Below are 18,131 nucleotides of genomic sequence, written 5' to 3'. Positions count from 1 at the left end.
GCCCCTCATTCTCAGTTTGTTGTGTCCTGGTGGCGTGGCGTGCTGCTGGATGGCTGCTTTTGAAATATCTGATCTTCTTCAAGCACAATTTGGACGCTTGAGATCTCCCGACGACTCACTTACGTGCCCGCCAGGGTTTCCTGATCATCGGCTAGGGTGCTTATATAACTATTCTTGCTGGTGCATCAACCGTGGATAGCAGTGCTGGTTCAAGACCCGCGCGCCAATCGTGCAGGTAGTTACGTGTTCTAGTACTTATAATGTATTACCCGCGCGCAATACCGCCGTCGGTTCGACCTGTACGAGTCTCTTGCATACCGTTGTTCTGATAGGGCACATGCGCCATAGTTCTTCCAGAATTGATTCACTTCAAAGAGATATGTACATCAGTCTTCTCTTCTTCCATAAACCTGTTCCTTGAAGGCTGATCACCTAGCAAGCTGGGCGGCTGCCTACCGACTGTTACACCAACTTCTATGCGGCTTGGGTTGATCGATCGGCCGCACCGCCTGTCCGCCATATATACTTCTGGACTTCCTGGTACACCTGGTCATGTATGGATCTTATGACACTACTAGCCATGCGGTCTGTTAATTCGTCTCGTCCCCTTGAACTTCAAGTTATGTGACAGGCTGGGCCAGTATCCGCCGTCGGGCGAGTCATCACTGCTGCCAGTATGTGTTGTTGCATGCAGGTGAAAAACAAGGATTACAGCAAAAAATGTCGGATCTGATTTCAGGGGTAAAACCATCCGACATCTTTTCTGAGATCATTACCTTGCTTGCAAGGTCCATGATGCAGCGGCGTTTCTTGGGGAGTCAAAAGGCTAAGAAGGTCACTAATGGATGGTATCAGGCGAGACAGTACTGGTCCAATGGTCAGGATTCTTCCCTTCCATATTGGTAGCCAGGAAGAGGTCGGTGTTCGATTCACCGGTACTGTACGGGTTCATTTTTTTGTCGGTTCTCTAGGTGAGTTGTGACCTGTTTACAGCGAACGTTGCACCCTAGAAAAAGAGAGAGCTACAAATATTTGCAACCAACATTGAAAGGGAGAGGCATGGGCCAGTGGAGAAAAAGTCGCCATCAGTACAGTATCGGTGAATCGAACACCGACCTCTTCCTTGGAAGGGAAGAATCCTAACCATTGGACCAATACTGTCCCACCGGACCGAAGGTTACATTGTGTGGAGCACGTTATTCAAATTCAAAGAGTCCGACCTTCCCATTTATGGGATTTTAGGGGCGGCGCGGGCATAGCCGCATTTAGAGATCACCTTCTGACTTCAAACCAGCAACCAGAAACCGCCCTTTTCAACACCCCTTCCCACCACTCTCAGCCCATTTCGTGTCCTTCCTCCCTATTTCCTCTCCTCTTCGCTCTTCTGCGTTGTAAACACCTGTACCACAGTGTAAGAATCTTTTTGCTGACTACCCGAGCGAATCTCCCGTCTTTGCCGTCTCTTGTTTGCATCTCCCCTGTAACATGTGTTGACGATTTGTTTTTTTGGTTCCTTACGCGCCACTACCTTGTACACACAATGCGATATCATCAAAATGGTACATGCGTCACCTGTTGTCGCTGCGTGCGACTCCGCACAGTCGAAAGGTTAAGAAGTCAGTTGACAAATGGCAGATAACGGTGACGACATTGATCTCTACGGGGATGAGTTTGGTGACGAGCACTTTGGTGATCAGGTATGTACTCGCATTCATGGAGTGAAACAAGGAGGTTCAATGGGGTCACTGATCGTTTCCTCCGGGGGCACCTAAGGTTTCGACCATTCCAGTTGGCCAAGGCGGCATTGAGCCCGGTATTGGTGATAAAAGACAACGTGATGACGACAGTACTGCGAACGGACCAGAGGAACATGTACGCTACTGCTTCTTTGCACCTCCCTGTATTCGTCGCACATCGTTCCGTGCGATATGCTGTTTCGCTCTTTCTTGTAATCGCCACTCGTGTACCCATCGCTTGTGGCGTCCACCTCTCTCTCTTCTCTCTGTGGCGCTGGATGTGCATGTTTCTGACGATGTATTCTCCCTCGCGTTGTGCCGTATCGCTTGTAACAGGAGCGACAATACCAGCAGCAGCAGAATTCTACCTCTTTTGCAGGACAAAATTACCAGGGCAATGGCCTTACTTTCCCAGCAAATAACTTCCCCAACTCACCTATCTCAAACCAAGGCGTCGTTGACGATGCACTGTATCTCGGCGAGTTGCAATGGGTAAGGATCTGGCAGTCATTGAAGGTCATACTGTTCATGTTTAATTAACAACTTGGGTGATACCCCTCCCAGTGGACGACAGATGAAGATATACGACAAGTTGCCGCCAGGGTCGGTGTGAATATTGAGCTCAAGCACATCACTTTTTCTGAACATAAGGTCAATGGGAAAAGTAAAGGGTGTGTTTGGTCATCATTTTTTACTGCAAGATTATGTCTCAAACTCCCCGCAGCATTGCCTACGTGGAACTCGGTGGCCATGACAGTGCGGTCCTTGTCAAAAAGTGGCTGGAAGAGAAGTAAGTTTACCTTGACTCCTGGGAATCCTGGAGCTCACACTTGTGGATTTGCAGCGATTTAAACGGTCGAAGAGCACACATCACATTTGCACAATCAGCGAATGGTAACCCCTTCAGAACTCTTCCTAAGGGTAAGCCTTGTCCAGCAGCGTCGAAATAGTGTCCTCAACAGATTCTCCCTATCAGATCCCCCACCACGAGCGCAAAGCATGATGGGCCAGAACCGCGGCGGGGCGCAAGGTGGTCGCACCGATTTCCGGCCCAACATGATGGGCGGAAACATGCGTGGTGGGCAAGTGGGTGGTGGGGGGCCCATGATGATGAATCCCGGAATGACACCCATGATGGGAAATTCCTTTATGAACCCACAAGGCATGATGGGTATGAATCCCGGCATGAACTTCAGAGGTATGAATCCGATGGGATCCGGCGGTATGATGGGTGGCGGCCGGGGAGGCTATAATAATGGAATGGGGCAAATGCGTGGGAGTGGCAACTTTATGGGTGGAGGAATGGGCGGTCTGCCCCGGGGAGGAATGGGCATGCAACAAGGTGGCATGGGGATGGGAGGTCACTTCAACCCAGCCTTCATGGGGATGGGCCAGGGCCCCCCTGCTTCCGCTCCCGATGGACCCAAGGCTGCGAAACGGAGCCGAGTTGACGGCCCATAGTTTTTATTACTTCCTACATGTACAGTTATTTGTATATGCCGTGAGCGCATCTTGGTACCGTCCCAGTATCTATCAAATGATTGTCCCAAGTTCGGATCTGAGCGGCTTGATCACATTAATGAGATCTCCATCGCGAATTGCTGTGTTTATGGCTACACCGACGTATTTTCCCACGGGCAACAACACCAAAACCATGCACGCAATCATTTCCGCCAATCCTCGGCAAGTGTGAGAAGCGAGAAGCTGACGTGGGACGTGCATCAGTGGAGACAGCATACATGTTCCGCTGGGGGGCGCTGTCACCGGTTAGTTTCCCGGCATCAATGATGGTTGCAGAGGCATCACCTTGGCGATCGTCCTTGCAGTACTCCGCCACGGCTTATATCTCTGACTCTTCCAGCTTCCTTTCGACTGTAGTGCTTTCCTCCAGCGTGCTGGTATGCCGTTCGATGCATCGTAGGCTCACCTTGCTGACGAAGATGGGGTTAATAGGATTCTTTCGTCTTTTTTCTTCGCCTCACCCGGCGTGATGGCTTTTCGCACAAATCACATCTTATCGCATAATTCTCGGTATCCCTTACCACTAAGCCCTCTTGACGTTGATATGAAGTCGACGCTGGCGTCTGACCCAAACTCTTACAGTCGCCCAGCAGACTTCACGACATCGTCGCGGCTGCATAAGGGCGTGATGTACTACGGACAGGGAGACATGAAAGAAGCAATACCCCTGGAGATTTTTCGCTGGCTATTGGTCGTAACGCCTCCAGATATCCTCGGAGCTGAGGGGGGTAAAACCCTATCATCCGATGTTCTAATGACACTGCAACACACGGTACGGTTGTCTTATCATATCTAAAGCCAATAGGCGACTCATGTAAATGCGCTGACGTAGCTACCCAATCAACTTGATGCCGTCGCAAAAGAGTTCGGACTGCCGAGCACTGTTGGGCTACGTGTATTTGTACACCTAACTGTTGAAGCTGGAGTCCCACCAGTGAGACCTAGAGTCACAGATGACGTGTGGCCATTGCTATGGGCTCAATATTTACATTCGAACCAACATCCATCTTTGACACAACTGGCTGGACTTCCCATTGCGGGGCATGTTGAGTTTGACATTGACATGCAATCTGCACGATGGTACAATACCTGGCGGCGGCACGGAGATCTGTCTGGCGCAATTTCTTCATCTCATCCTGTTGACACGAAGATCGGCTTCGTCCCTCTCGATGCGTCTAATCACTTCAATGAAGCTCATGCCAAATCCCGCTCTTCGAAAACCCATATCAGACACCTTTCTCTTCTTGAACGTCGGGGGGAAATTTCGCGTCTCCACAATTCCTCGAGAACCAACACTTTGTCGGGCACAAACGGCTTTGTTGTAGATGCAAAAGAAGTCCAAGAGGTTGCGTATCCGAAAATTTTGCCTGGCCATGTGCCTATTTCGCCTCATGTCCGCTCCTTGGTTCAAGAATGGAGAAAGCGTACTCCCATGGGCGTTGTCCCTCATCCTGAGGTCCCTTTGGGGGCACCATTCGTTGAAGCAGACGCCGACGTTTCTGAACATATGGATGACGGAATTCTTGATTTGGATGATTTTCCCTGGTCTATCTCATCCGCAGGTCCACCTAGTTACGACGGGAACGACCTCATGACGCTATCTCCCCTCCCTCGTTCTGTTCATATGGCTGACCGACGTGCTGGTTCCGTGATGACTCCATCAACGGCCACGTCGTTTGGTTCACCTATCGATGGGCATGCTTCTTCCACATACCCCCAGAAATTCGACTACCTACACCAATCGCATCACGAATGATCGACGACTCCCCTTGCACGCCTTCCATTGTGGCGACACGAAGTCCTCCATTGGATGGCGATCACAATTCTCCCGTGATCAGCTCCGTGTTGGAGCAATCGGATCCTACTTTCGACCTTGCTGACAGATCATTCCACCCTGCATTTCCTTTGGAGACAATGGCCGCAAATGCAAGTCGGGCCGTAGTACAGCCGGTGTCAGTGTATTCCAGCGAGTACCTACACAACCTTGACGAGACTTATCTGGGGTTGAAGAGCGAAGTGGGCCATAGCGATCATCCCAGCGTTCCTCAGAATAACCACCAGGAGCTGTCATTGTTTCCCGTTGAGACGGAGCGATCGTCGACTGCGTCAAAATCCCTCAACAAACTGCGGGAGGAATCATCCAGCTGGCTTCCTACGTTTTATCCGTTGATGGATTCCCATCCACGCATGTACCACTACAATCTTGGGAGTATCGACCCATCTCGTTATCCCTCCTTCAACCTCTGTCCTACATTCCGCCCGCATAGTTCAGCATCCATTTTCCCCGGTAGAGCATGGGTTTGTGAAAATTCGTTCACTTCAGACGCACCCGATCCTTTTAGATATCCCTTCATTGTCATCTGTGAGTCCCTTTAAGACATTGTTTACCTGCCACATGCTGAGTCATCCGAATGCCAGATCCTACGGTCTACCCATGGATAGAACCGTATCCCGTTATTGCCGGCCACCCATCTCCGGAACCTGCGCCGGCAACCTGGCGATGCATGCAGGAAACCCACTCAAATATACATCGACCCACCCTCCCTAATAGCAGTGAACCAGAAGTCTCGGAGGAAGATGGTCCCTTCCTATCCCCAGCCAGTGCATCGACTACTGATACTCCGTTAGAGGTCCAAATAGGCATCTTCGACCGTTCTATCCTAACGATGACCTTCACTCCGGATGTTCTAGACTTGGTAACAGGAATCATGAACGAGGCAGTGTCTGGGGGTCGTGACGGGGAGTTTCATGAGGTCGATGCCCCCAGTGGTTTCTCAGAGCTCGGTGCCGGGGTGCGCTTCCCTGCTGGGGGGTTTTCTTTGGCAGGGCAGCGTGATCTGGAAATTAACAGCATGTCAAAAAATGGACAGTGTACGCCATCCGAATACAGTGATGATGGTCATCAGCGACGATTCCAGAGTGTCACACGCGCTGCTGCATCTATATCCTCTTTCAAGGCGGAGTCGCCATTTCCTCAAGACGTCCCACCTGGGTCGTCGCCTCATTTTGATGGACCATACGATGAGGACGACGAGGGTGATGAGGAAGCCCCTTGCCTTGAGCAATTACGATGCACAGTCACATCGTCCATTTAGCATCGATTCTTTTGAGTTGCCATATTCCTAGGGCGGCGGGTGATGGAAACAACGCCCCAACCAAATAATGCTCTTAATATCGCTTTGTGTCTAATGGTTCAAGATGTATCATGCAAGTAATTTGCAAGCTGGCGGCTAATTAGGGCCGATAATTGTATATTTAATGCATGTTCCTGTGTCGGGTACATCTCGATATGATTTTCAGAAAATACACACATCACCTCTGCTCCACTTTTATCAAGCTGATTCGAGTAGATTCGGACTAGATATTACGCGAGCAGTCCTGGCATATGGGGTGGCTTGTCAGTGTCGCCACCTGCACTTTCTACGGCCTCCAGGGCTTCCCGAGCTGTTCGGGCGGCGACCGCTTCTCTTCGCTGTTTCTCCATTTCATCGCGAGCCTTTTTCTCTTTCCTGTCATCCTCGTAGGCAAGGCGGACCTATTAAAATAACCAGTCATGGCTAAGCACCAGAAATGTATGATCATATGGTCATCCTACCAGCTCTTGCCTCCGAGCTTGCGCAGCCTTTTCTGTCTCTTTGGCACGTCTCGCCTGATCGACCGCATCATTGTGATGTTGAAGGACTTCATTTAGACAGTCGGCGCCGTTCCTCAGGCTTTGCAGTGTTTTAGGAGTAGGATCGAAGACATAAATCTGCTGAAAACTGTTATCGTCATTAATTTACGGCGCCGCGAACCACTGGCATGGGTGCACTTACTTTCGGACTCGCACACGGAATCCCATCTGGGATTGAACATATTGGCGCACAATCTATCAAGGATGGCGCCGGGAGGCTTACTGCAACCGCATACTCCAATGCGCCCTTCGGCTCGACCACTGAGGAGTGATGGAGTCTATTTCATTGAAACAATTCCGAGTAAAAGTATACATACGATTTCGCTGTATCGTTGAGTTAGTGACCTTGAACTGATGGTACTTGGGTTCATCAGGATTCTGGAGTATGTTGTTTGCTAGTTTTAGAAGAACCTTGGTGACGGAGGTGTCTTGCGTTCAGTGGACAGGATGGAGCATGCAGCCAACTTGAAAGTCGAGTCAGGTACCTTGCTGCTCTCAATTGCCACCCGCTCGTCGTTGTGTCTCTCAATCTGAGCAATTATTATCCTTCTGAAAGCCTATCAAAAAGGACGAGCTTCTAAGCGCCCAAGTTGCGAGATAGGAGACGTGGTGTCCAAGCTATGACGAACTTTCTTCTCCTCCAGGTTCGCTTTATCTAGGTCCTCCCTAGGATCCTTAACCACTGTCCTGGCCTTAGCAGCTTGGATGATCGCCTCGCGAGCATCTTGAGTTGACGATGTTTGTGGCGAGACTTGTGGCTCCAAGTCTGACATGACAATTACAAGGGAGTTACGGATACAAATTACTGTGTATGCCCTCTATACAGACCCAAAACCAAAGATATTCCACCTTGTCCAACTAAAAGGTTTTGATGTCTCCACACCTTTTTCTGCCGGCACTTGGCTGGCTTGATCCACCATCGCATTGACACTTTCTGTTGGGCTTCCCTCGTCCTCTGCCCGGGGATCATCACTGTAGTCCGCGAATGGAGTAATCATATATATGCCCTCCACAGCACGCTCCACGTCATCCATACGCTTCGTGTATCCTTCCAGAGTGCTATCTAATCTCTCCGTTCTCTCTTCTAGACGTTCAACTTGGTAGTGGGAGGTTTTTGCTTGACCGTGCAGCCTATCTGCTTCGGAGCGCCCTTGGCGTGTGAGATTGGTCAGATACGTGCGGCGAGATTCAATCACTGGCAAGGCTTCTACTTGAGGAGCGAGAGCACCGTGAAGATCCGAGGTTGCCTGACCCAAAGATTCCACTATTACCTGATGACCAGTTAGCCAGAAATTGAAAGAGTGTGCAGAAACCTTACTCGGAGCAGTCGCGTTGCATTCTCCATATCAATTTGCTTTTCCTTCAGGTTCAAAAGTTGCGAACACAGCTCAACATCGATACACAAATTGTTAACCTCTTGTCGGGGGAGATGACTCCATTCTATCACGGTGCCAATACTGCGTCGCCTACTCCACCAATTGTGAGGATCAATGTGTACTCTGGTAATGTGTTACGTACCTTGAAATATTACCCACCAGGGCTCTCTCATCGCCAAAAACATCATCCATCATCTCCTCATCTTCTAAGGCGTTTGGAAGCCCTTGCATCTCATCTCGAAACCCATTACGGGCAGCTTCTTGCTGCCGCCGTCCATACCCTCTTGGGGAGATCTTTGGGTCATCGTGGGCGCTAGCATCCAAAATGGACTCGCCGATTGCAGCGAAAGTGGTCGACATCTTTCCATTGCTTTTCCAGCTGAGTGGCGACTTCTTAGATTCAGCTTCGGCGTCACGAAGCCTAGATACGGTTACCAAGGCTGGATCTGAGACCGTGGTGCCGATTCGCCGAAGAAAGGCAATATCCATTGGCCCTGCTCTCCCATTGAATCTGCGCATTCCCTTTTCGTACTCAGAAAGATTCAGGTTGGTCACTGAACTCGCCGGAGATAAGTGTGACCGGTGAGAGGACGCAAGACTGTGAACATCTAGAGTTAGCAACGCGATCAAAATCAGGCCAGTTGTGAGGAACATTTGCGAAACGGGCACGCACGAATAGAGGGGTCGTCTAAGTCAGTGGCGTCGGGTGACTTGTCCCTGAAAACCAATCACTTCGTGAAACACATCTGTCACTTACTCAATACGTACCCATTCAGCGTCAAACTCGGCGGTTGAGCGAGCTGGGCTTTGGTGCGATTGGCACTCGTATCCGATTCACCTTGTGTCGTATCACCCGTGGTTTTCTTCGACTTTCCGATATCGAGTCTGCAAGCCAAAGGCTCGGTTGAGAAACGCTCCTATCCAGTGCCACACATTGGCAATACTTACCCGGTCCACTCAGCAATACCATGAGCAAATGCCTGACCCTTCTTCTGTACCTTCCCACCAGTCCCTCGCCAAAGGGCGGCAGCGATGCCTCCTTCCTCATCATCCGCAGTCAAGTCACGACTCCCACCTCTGGACGAACGATGCCGAGCCTCCAGCTCTTGACGATGCCGACCGGGCCGTCCGCCCCATAAATCACGCAACGTTGCTGGAATCTCGTGTTTGCTGCCATTGAGGACAAACTTCACCATTATGTCTAAGTCAGTTGTAGCTTCGTCTGCTGCTCCTGCATGATCGTTGCGTGCTAGATTCGCGGAGTATACCGACGCGGCGCTACTCCCAACTGGCATTGGATCGGTGGTGGATCTCAGACTAAGGTTGAGATTGTTTGCTAACGAGGATGACACAGTTGTGAGGTCATCAATCTTGTTCTTGAGCACACGGTGCACTTTATACGGTTCAGCTTGGCGGAGTTTCGCATATGCAAAGTTGACGCGCTCAATGCTTTCGTGATCGATGAAGTAAACCTGATTGTCAGGAGTATAAGAAGGCCTTTGTAAGGGGGAGGGCATCGGAATCCGTTGGAAATCTGCCATAGCATGCAAGAAACAGAGTGGTTCTCTAAAGGGGTCTTTAGACAACTGTAACCGGCAATAATGAACGCGTGATTACACCATAAATTTCAACGTAGACCTACATTCGATACTCCAAGAGCAGAGAGTTTGTTTCTCAAAGTAAAAACGATGCTGAACAGTAAAGCAACTGCCGATGGCTCGAGCACTCTTTCCATAGGCTGAAAAAAGTATTAGGACGCGTTGGGTTTTCAACAGAGCTACCTTACCTCTAAGCCATAGTAACCTCCGATCTCCAGCGCCCACATCTGCATACCCTCCACCGTCTTGTCACAAAGAAGGCCATCCCGCAAACTGGAAGATAGACTGAACCTACCGAACAAGCTGAGTGCAGATTGCACTGTGAAAACAAGCTCAAGGACAGCAGATTTGAACCAGGGATCATTTCCTGTTGTCGTTGGCGACGCGAAGCTGGTGCTGGGCTCAGCTAATGAAAACAATTGCATAAACTTCTCCTTCGAGCTTGAACTGTTAGGTGAAAGGATGATCCTAAGAACGATCGATAGCTTGAAGTTGAAGGTGTGTGACCAACCTTGGAGGATCCAAATTGAGGCCACTCCTCCCACTGCACCCCATTCTCAGAAGGTTGATGTTAACGAAGAGTTCATTTCTGACCGCGAGAAAGTCCCCTCCTGGGATTGGCACAATATTGAGATCTGATCTAAAATTCGCGAGAGAGGTGACCATGATGACTCCATTCTCGGTCTAAAGGACTGAGCGTCAAAAGCGGTTTATATTGAAAAGTCCTCACTCAGTGTACCTCCTTCGGCTTCGCGCCATCTTTGCGAAGCTCTAAAACCGCCGTGTCAAATGATTCACGAGCTTCTGCTTCTGGTAGGTCTGGGTTCGGTGATAAAACGAGGACTTGGATCTTGTGCGTCGATGAGCTCACTATGGGCAACGAGCTCTTTCCACATGCTTGCACACCTTGTCATCTGAATTGCCCGTGTACACAACGACTGCCCCTATAGCCTTGTCACGGTCCACAAGCCACTTTTCAACAGCGAAAATTCGGAACCCAGTAAGCTCCACCCCAGGTTCTATCGACTCAATCTGAAAGTTCCTCAATGACCCGAACCAAAAATTGTCACCGTCATTCATGGCTAGTGCATGGGACTGGTCAATTGAACTAGGTCGGGATTTACTGAGTCTTCCGCCATGCCACGTACGAGTCCCCCGGGGAGTGCAGTCGGGTGGTGGCCATGCCCGCGTAGTAGGTATAAGTAAACGCCTTGGGGTGGACGGACTCAAAGATAGACTGGCCCCATGAGTGCGTCGAACAGGAAGAGGCTTAGGAGCACCAGGGAAAGGTGACGGTTGTCTGGAAGCTATAGGAGATATGGCAGGACTTCTCCGTGCGGCGGCTACGCTAGATGCCATCTTGCAAGCGTTCCGCAAATCATGAATAAGCGTTCAGCCAAAAGCACAGGTGGCTGAGAAGCACTTAAGTATATTGGGCTGAAAACAGAAGCGAGATTGTCGGAACCCGATTAGCAATTGCTCCCAAACGTTGGGAATTCCAGTGGATACATCAGAAAATTGATCACGCGACGACGACACAAGGTATTTACATATGTACACCAACCTCAGGCTCACCGTATTACAGTATTCTCCACCGCCAGAAATCAAGCGCTCTTACTAGAAGGATACCTTTCCACAAACTCAAGTAAGCGTAAACCTTCCTTTGCATAGTCGGGAGCAAACACCCGATTAATAACGTATCGCGGACGAGTCACGCCCTGAAGCAGCATAGTAGAAGTAGAATTCCATCTGTGCAAGCAAACGAATCGTAAGAATAGACTCACATTGTAGGTTTCTTGTTTCACTCTGCACGACAGATCCCACACTTTATACTTCGCCTCGACCAGTTTAGCTCTGGCAGCATCAGAATCTTCCTGCTGGATAATCATTGGCATTTCGCGGAAGCCCCCCCACATCGTGTGTCACGCGCTTACTATGAGATCGTGGTAATCCTTCGCGGAGATCCCCAAAAGCTGCTCGGCAATTTCATTGAAGCCCTGAAGGAAAAGTTGTCCCGTGTGGTCGGCAACCGAAACACCCATTAAGTAACTAGGGGGTATGCGAGTCCGAGATGCATTAGCACTGGTACTACAGTAGGCGTATGTTGTGAGAAGATGACGAATTGCGCACCGATACTTGCAGTTCACATATGACTTTGCACACCTCTCGCATCTCCATGTCCCATCGTCTTGCTCCAGCACCTTCTTTTGGCAATTGGGCCCGGGACAGCTCATATAGTAGACATTCTCCCCAAAGAGAACGACAGTGGCATGAAGCACGAAGTAATCTGGCGTATCGCCCAAGCCAGGGAACTTTTCTTGGGCGATGGCAATGGGGCAAGGCTCATTATTATTGAACCCACTAAAGGATGGATCAGGTCCACTGCTTGATACTTGTGGTCGGAAAGTCTCTGCCTTTCCCCCTTGATCATACCACCGACGCAACACATGTGCCTGAGGGTTATCTGGTTCTACTTGCATATAGCTAGCGTTGGGCATGTCCAGGTGTGTGGCTGTGGAGCATGGGGTATTGTGAGGCCGGGTAGATGTTAAGCAATCACGGGTGAACGCACTGCTAGAATTGTTCACCCTAGCACCCTTGACGGCCACGACAGGATTGGTGTGGTTGTCGAAATACTCGGCCCGATTGCCCCGTACTGTCAGACGGATGCTATATCCTGTATTATCGACAAGCATCAGATCCCGCCCGACGGTCTATCGTACGAGGAGAGTGAATATTGTGTCTCCAATAATATCTAAAACGCCGTACTGTTCCGCTGGGATTGCCGAAGCGAGTTCTCGAGGGCAGAACTTCGTGAACCACTCCCAATACGTCTGATTACAAACTAAGCGAGAACCTGCGCGAAGTTGGGACTGAAGGTACGTACCCACAACAGCACCATGCTGCTGTGATGCCATCTGCGATGGCTCGATGAAAGAATACTGAGAATCTGCGGTGTCCATGCACTATGTATGGTGTCGGGACAAGGTAAGAATAATCCACTCTCAATGGAGATTTCTCATGAACTCGCCTCCTTAATCTCTGAGGTCCTTTCGAGTATCATCTCGTACTTATTTGTGGACGAACCATCTTTCAACCTTGCTCGCGAGACATAGTACACTTTTCCTTCCTGAAGTTTCTCATAATGTTCATCGACTGCACCATTGAACGCCGTTGCCCTGATCTCGCCTGTTTCGTCCACAAACATGCAGTTGAAGTATTTTCCTTCACCGCGATTGTTTGACCAACGCCTGATTTTGGACTTTTGAACTACACGAACTTTGATGGTCCGCCCACTCTGATAAGGATTCAGCCCTTCAATCGGTAAAGTGGCCGGGGGGTTCTCGGTGGGAGCATTGCGGGGAGTGTCAGCTTCGGTGGTGCTAGGGCCAGGGGTTGGTGATGGTGGGTCGGCGATGGCGGCCTTGGCTGCTGTGGGGGCGTTTGTGTCTGATCTTTGCCGTGGTAAAGTTGGGGACCCAATGCGTTCGTTGAAGCAAACAATGTCTGCTTCGCTGATTTCCAAAGCCATCATCCTGGGAAACGGAGGTGAAGTAATAGGAAGATTGACAGTGAGATAATGATCGAGCTGCCCACCGCATATTCCTCCCCATGACGTCCTCCAATCCAGCGAGCGTGAATACATAGTTCTTTTCTAGAATATTTTCATCCAGGAGATAGTTCGATCCAGTGGACAGCACTGCAAAATAGAAATGATCTCCGTCCGAGACGACAAGGCTCTTCATGGGTGCGTGAGCTAAAATGTTGCATTGAGGTAGGGTCACCCACCCATATCTGCCAGGTGTATCCGGATTCGCTCTTCGCGTACCCAATCGTTTAAAACTAAGGAGTTGGAGACGGGGCTGGAAGTTCAGCGAAGAACTGCCCTCAGAATGCATCAATTCCACAATTGCCCTGGATGTCAGAGCAGGGGGGTTGGTCATTCTGCTATTGCACGGAAATAAGTCTCAGTATTCTCGTATGTCCTAGTTGTTGTACAAGGTCGTGAGTGGGATACAAGCAACGGATACTTCAGCGTATCAATGGCCGGGCATCACTATTCGTCGTGTCGCCGCTGTATTGTGGCTCAATTGACACGATGAACTGATACAAAATTAAAAGATGTATCCATCACATGTTGCGCTTTTGAGGACATGGCGCCTGTACATGTCCGGTCTTGCAATCTCATCAGCAGACACCGCTTTTGCAAGAGAGTCTGGCATTGCTTAATTCGGTCAATAAAACGGATCGACTCTTCTACCCGTTCCGGATCTCAGGCACAGCAGGTATATCTACAACTTCACATGCCTAGGGAGTGTGGCGTGGGTAGCAGAGAGTAGGGACATCGCCGCGTAGGCGGTTGCCATGTTTGGCTGGAGTCCGCAATGATCTATGCAAGTGAAAGGATGCAGGAATGATGGGATTTTCTTCCGGGAGGTAGGGGAACGACTAATTCTTGTCTAAATACCACAGCAGCGCGGAAGGACGTAGGGGAACTGCGGGGCCAGAACAGGAAATACCCCATGGAGTGCAATATATCTGGCATCATGCTGACGACCTCGTCTTCAAGCAATTGGGAATATGAGGAGCGCCACGCATATTATCACTGCCGTCTGCGCGGCGGAATTACTCCGACTCTCGCTTCGTTTCCATCACAAAAACTCGATCATTGCAAGCCAGTTTGAGCCGAGAAGTACTTGCCGATATCATCAAGTAATTGTTCGCTGGGTCTACTGGGGGTTCTGAAGGGCGGAAACGCGGTTGCAGAGAATCCGAGCAACACGCAATCACCGCACGCCACACAAGGCAACGAATTTCACAGATCCGCACACAGAGATACCTAGTAAGACAAGGTGGGGAAACCTCTGGTTGCGAAGCCGCTTATGTGATGGGATAGTTTTGAGGTCATGAGAATCGTGCGTTTGATGGTATAGACAAAGCAATGCTAAACTCGTAATAGTGGACAATGTACAACGCTAGCAATGGACGGCTTGCCACATCGCCGGATCCGGTTGCACGCTCTGAAGAAAGAGGACGCCAGTAATCAGGATGCGTCTTTTTCGCATATGCATTAGAGGAGGACTTGAGCAAGAGAAGATCATGACATGACATAGTGGACCTATGTCCTGTGCCCAAATCCAGCTGCAGGAAGTTACACCTGCGAGAAGTCAAATGTCGCAGATCAATGAGAAACCTTTGGTGCAACAGGGGAAACGCCATTGTTATTCTTTTCTGGGGTTGGAGCTCGTGGCTTTGCATAACAGTGTTCGAAAGCATGCTTGTCAGCACAGCGGGAGGGCATCAATTAGTACAACGGCAGAGGGTTTTGGTGTCTGAAGTCGATATTCGAGGTCCGTGTGAGATAATGATCTAGTATGACGCATTTGTGTACACCCACCTCGAATTTAAAGCCCATTCAAAGGGAAGTCATGATTTGGGTGTTGTACATGACGATAGGAGGTAAACCTGCATGATCAGTGCACGAATCCAGCCGCATGGATGAAGTAACGCCAGCAATCGCAACCAACCCGCCTTTATTCCTTCTCGACATGGTTGGGAGATGGATCAGGATATGATCCAACCTAGACAAGTGATGACATAAGAAAGCGCAACCCAGACAGGCGAAGTAAGCGTCATCATCCAACGAGAGTGTGCACCAATCAGTGCCCGGTCGGCGGAAGCGTGCCCAAGCCAGAATGCTCTGTTCTTATCTGTCGTCGGCGAAATTCACGCTCGTAGTTTGGGAAGAAAAGAGAAAGTGGCAGAGAGCCAAGGAAAAAACCAAAATGGACTTGCTGCACCCATGTAGTCTCCTACCATGGTACTAACTGAGCGGCGCTCGGCCACGGTGTTGGGTCCTCAGTTGCATCTCGGAAAAACTTCTCTCCGAGTAAGTTTACAAATAAATGTTACGAAGTCATAGAGGCTGGATTCCTACCTACAGATAGCCAGTGCTTTTTTTTTCTTTGGTGGAACCCCATTAGCTTTCGCGATACATGACATGTATTTGGGGTTTGTACAGGGAGGTAGGACCCCATGGAGTGGTTTGAGGGCCGGTTTGCCACCGCGGGGAAATGCGTTACGCACTGGCCGGTTGTTGGCGCTGTGTGGGACGCACGGGGGGGTCCGTATAAAGATATCTACTTGACCGTGTGCAAGAGGACTTAGATGATGCGGCATGGCCACCTCGTGGGAAATGGGCAATATCGGAAGCTCGGCGAACCCTCACAACAAAAGTAGCCTAAGTAGAATAATCGACGTCCCACTGTTCTTGCGCACGGACGTGCAGCCGCAAGCCGTCCTTCCTTTTTGGTTTCACTTCGATAGACACTGTTGAAGGCTTATAAGCCCCATCCTTCGCGCATTCTCTTGTTTCCTCAGTTCCTTCTTTGTGAACTGAGGTAAGACCATGTTCTTGAGTATTTAGACATTAGTACTATGTAAATGTGTCTTGCTAAGCGATAACGCACCGCTAGTTCCCTCATAGCTATTATGGGGTGCGACCTGAAGGACCTCTTCCACCAAGTGGTAAATCATGAACCTGAGAAATACAGCCACCGTCTGGTAGAAATCAACCCCCTCCAAGATGAGCATGGTCATGTCATAAGTCGATCAAGCCCGCACACCTAAATCATTTCCCTCTTTATCCTCCACGAGCTGATGAAAAAAAAGGGATTGGAATTGGTCAATACCTCAGCCACCCACTTCTACAATTGTATGAAGGAACCCTCCACAGCTGGTCTGATGTTCGAAGCTCTTGGACATGTCGTCAACAACACTAAAAATCCTTTTCACATACGAGCTGGGATGATGGCAGGCCTGAAAACCAGGAGGTCCATTGTCCAGATGCCACAAAGTACTACCGACCGGTTTCCGGCAACCTGGCTGGGATCAACTCGTTTGCTTTTGAAAGGAATGCAAAACATGCCATCGCCGGTGTTGTCATGTTCCAATATACAATCTCTTCGCGACACTCCATTAAGCCCAAATTCATGAATGAGCTTTGGCTCTGAGATGTGCTGCAGAGACTGCACAGGGGGACATCGCAATGGAAGCTCGTATTTGTCATCCCAAAGGGAAACCGAGAAGCATTTCAGAAAAGTAAGCCCATCAAAGCCTCGAGAACAACGGTGTGTCAATTTGCACTTTCCTACCAACAGAGAATCGGTTCGGTAAGCCTTATGTAACAAACCCCGCACTCCCACATGGTCTCATGGTCTCACCGCCAGACCTCCGAACCGTCCAGTGACCCGACTAGCCACCAGCGCGTGTGCAGCCGGTGATGGCTCGAACCAGCTCCTCGAGCCCCAATCAGCATGGAGTAGAGCGGCGGACCAATGAGCCAGTCAGTTCAGCTTCAAGTCCGTATAGCGCACTGCACTCTTCCTGCATGTTTATATTATACCGTGGAAGGGCAATATTATCAATCAGATATGGTCCTTCCCACTGCGCTGTTTTCGCGACATACCTTTGTTTATCCATTCCCATTTCCTCGTAGACTCACCGGTTGGTTCCTGTTGCTGTTCGCTAGAGCGCCGAGAACATCGCTAGCCTTCATTTCGTCTTATAACTGACGTTCTCGCAAGTACGGCCCGCGCGACGGGTAAAATTCACCAACAGTACTACTAGTCCGCCCTCGCAACTATCAAGGGATTCAGTGACCGCCAATTGATAACATATCAGCAAGCCAGCGGTTGACACGAGGTGGATTGATTGCGATCGGCGTCTCATCTGATCGTTAGAGGAATCTTGTGAAGCTACCCAGAAAATTCTGAATGGTTCTGAAAAGTGAGACACTGGCTAGTGGGTTCCTCTTCTATCGTCATGCAGCGGAGGGTCAGCGCGTCATCGATGATTTGTTACCTCGTGACACCCATTGCTCCATATGGCTTTCTAGTGCTTCCTTTCTTGAAGAAGAATGTTTTCCCGAGACACCATGGTTCTTGCATCACGCCAGCCACTGTACACCCACACCCAAGTGGGTCTAGTGTTGTTGCTCGCCCTACATCATCAGCATTAGCCCGGATTCAGGGGAAGCGCCGCGCCTCTCAGGGGAATGAGAAGGCGTTCGCGGTTTACCTTGGCCTATTGGTCACCAACTTGCCCCAAGTTAACCGGCGATATGTGTCACCTTGTCTGACAGCATTCTGACAGCCTGTCTCCCAGCCACTGGTGCGGTCAATCGACCAGGACTGCACTCTTCCACAGAATATTTTGCACGCTGGTC

The 18,131-nt window shown here is 50.0% G+C and overlaps 7 protein-coding genes and 2 non-coding genes across 9 annotated transcripts; 6 read left to right on the top strand and 3 right to left on the bottom strand.

The window, feature by feature from the left end:
• The first annotated feature begins 860 nt into the window (after positions 1-860).
• EI90DRAFT_t42 lies at positions 861-943 on the top strand. The gene has a single exon. It is a non-coding gene; the product is annotated as a tRNA-Gly (tRNA).
• A 146-nt stretch (positions 944-1,089) lies between these two features.
• EI90DRAFT_t40 lies at positions 1,090-1,161 on the bottom strand. Its single transcript has one exon. It is a non-coding gene; the product is annotated as a tRNA-Gly (tRNA).
• Positions 1,162-1,772: 611 nt separating this feature from the next.
• EI90DRAFT_3033910 (uncharacterized protein) lies at positions 1,773-2,357 on the top strand. Its single transcript, XM_039058483.1, has 2 exons — positions 1,773-2,228; positions 2,301-2,357. Exon 1 carries the CDS (start codon positions 1,838-1,840, stop codon positions 2,156-2,158), a length of 321 nt encoding a protein of 106 aa, XP_038922346.1. The 5' UTR covers positions 1,773-1,837; the 3' UTR covers positions 2,159-2,228; positions 2,301-2,357.
• Positions 2,181-3,197, top strand: EI90DRAFT_2905260 (uncharacterized protein; the record flags this gene model as incomplete). Its single annotated transcript, XM_039054198.1, has 5 exons — positions 2,181-2,228; positions 2,301-2,407; positions 2,461-2,526; positions 2,581-2,657; positions 2,713-3,197. Coding segments are annotated over 5 exons (783 nt in total), but the record flags the coding sequence as incomplete, so codon positions are not given.
• A 111-nt stretch (positions 3,198-3,308) lies between these two features.
• EI90DRAFT_1735280 (uncharacterized protein) lies at positions 3,309-5,066 on the top strand. Its single transcript, XM_039052097.1, has 4 exons — positions 3,309-3,502; positions 3,563-3,630; positions 3,690-4,029; positions 4,090-5,066. The coding sequence occupies exons 1-4, from the start codon at positions 3,476-3,478 to the stop codon at positions 5,011-5,013; spliced, it is 1,359 nt and encodes a 452-aa protein (XP_038922344.1). The 5' UTR covers positions 3,309-3,475; the 3' UTR covers positions 5,014-5,066.
• On the top strand, positions 4,888-6,434 carry EI90DRAFT_1734258 (uncharacterized protein). The gene is made up of 2 exons (XM_039052094.1): positions 4,888-5,619; positions 5,676-6,434. The coding sequence occupies exons 1-2, from the start codon at positions 5,010-5,012 to the stop codon at positions 6,350-6,352; spliced, it is 1,287 nt and encodes a 428-aa protein (XP_038922343.1). The 5' UTR covers positions 4,888-5,009; the 3' UTR covers positions 6,353-6,434.
• A 37-nt stretch (positions 6,435-6,471) lies between these two features.
• On the bottom strand, positions 6,472-11,263 carry EI90DRAFT_3150540 (uncharacterized protein; the record flags this gene model as incomplete). The annotated part of the gene is made up of 19 exons (XM_039065667.1): positions 6,472-6,792; positions 6,853-7,018; positions 7,073-7,098; positions 7,154-7,191; positions 7,248-7,341; positions 7,416-7,487; positions 7,560-7,696; positions 7,814-8,201; positions 8,249-8,396; positions 8,449-8,914; positions 8,980-9,023; positions 9,075-9,191; positions 9,255-9,892; positions 9,949-10,044; positions 10,093-10,351; positions 10,416-10,588; positions 10,644-10,754; positions 10,811-10,986; positions 11,053-11,263. 19 exons carry the CDS (start codon positions 11,261-11,263, stop codon positions 6,622-6,624), a joined length of 3,531 nt encoding a protein of 1,176 aa, XP_038922342.1. The 3' UTR covers positions 6,472-6,621.
• Positions 11,264-11,508: 245 nt separating this feature from the next.
• EI90DRAFT_2904905 (uncharacterized protein) lies at positions 11,509-13,803 on the bottom strand (the record flags this gene model as incomplete). Its single annotated transcript, XM_039054185.1, is given in 10 exon segments — positions 11,509-11,622; positions 11,689-11,778; positions 11,839-11,953; positions 12,035-12,416; positions 12,477-12,618; positions 12,751-12,854; positions 12,932-13,411; positions 13,450-13,510; positions 13,522-13,642; positions 13,694-13,803. 10 exon segments carry the CDS (start codon positions 13,801-13,803, stop codon positions 11,509-11,511), a joined length of 1,719 nt encoding a protein of 572 aa, XP_038922341.1.
• Positions 13,804-16,728: 2,925 nt separating this feature from the next.
• EI90DRAFT_2905373 (uncharacterized protein) lies at positions 16,729-16,917 on the top strand (the record flags this gene model as incomplete). Its single annotated transcript, XM_039054203.1, has 1 exon — positions 16,729-16,917. A coding segment is annotated over one exon (189 nt), but the record flags the coding sequence as incomplete, so codon positions are not given.
• Positions 16,918-18,131: the final 1,214 nt, after the last annotated feature.

Source organism: Cantharellus anzutake (assembly GCF_015039405.1).
Source record: "Cantharellus anzutake strain C23 chromosome Unknown EI90scaffold_4, whole genome shotgun sequence".
Taxonomy (NCBI): domain Eukaryota; kingdom Fungi; phylum Basidiomycota; class Agaricomycetes; order Cantharellales; family Hydnaceae; genus Cantharellus; species Cantharellus anzutake.
The sequence above is the reverse complement of the archived record's forward strand: the minus strand, read 5'-3'. Positions and strand labels throughout refer to the sequence as shown.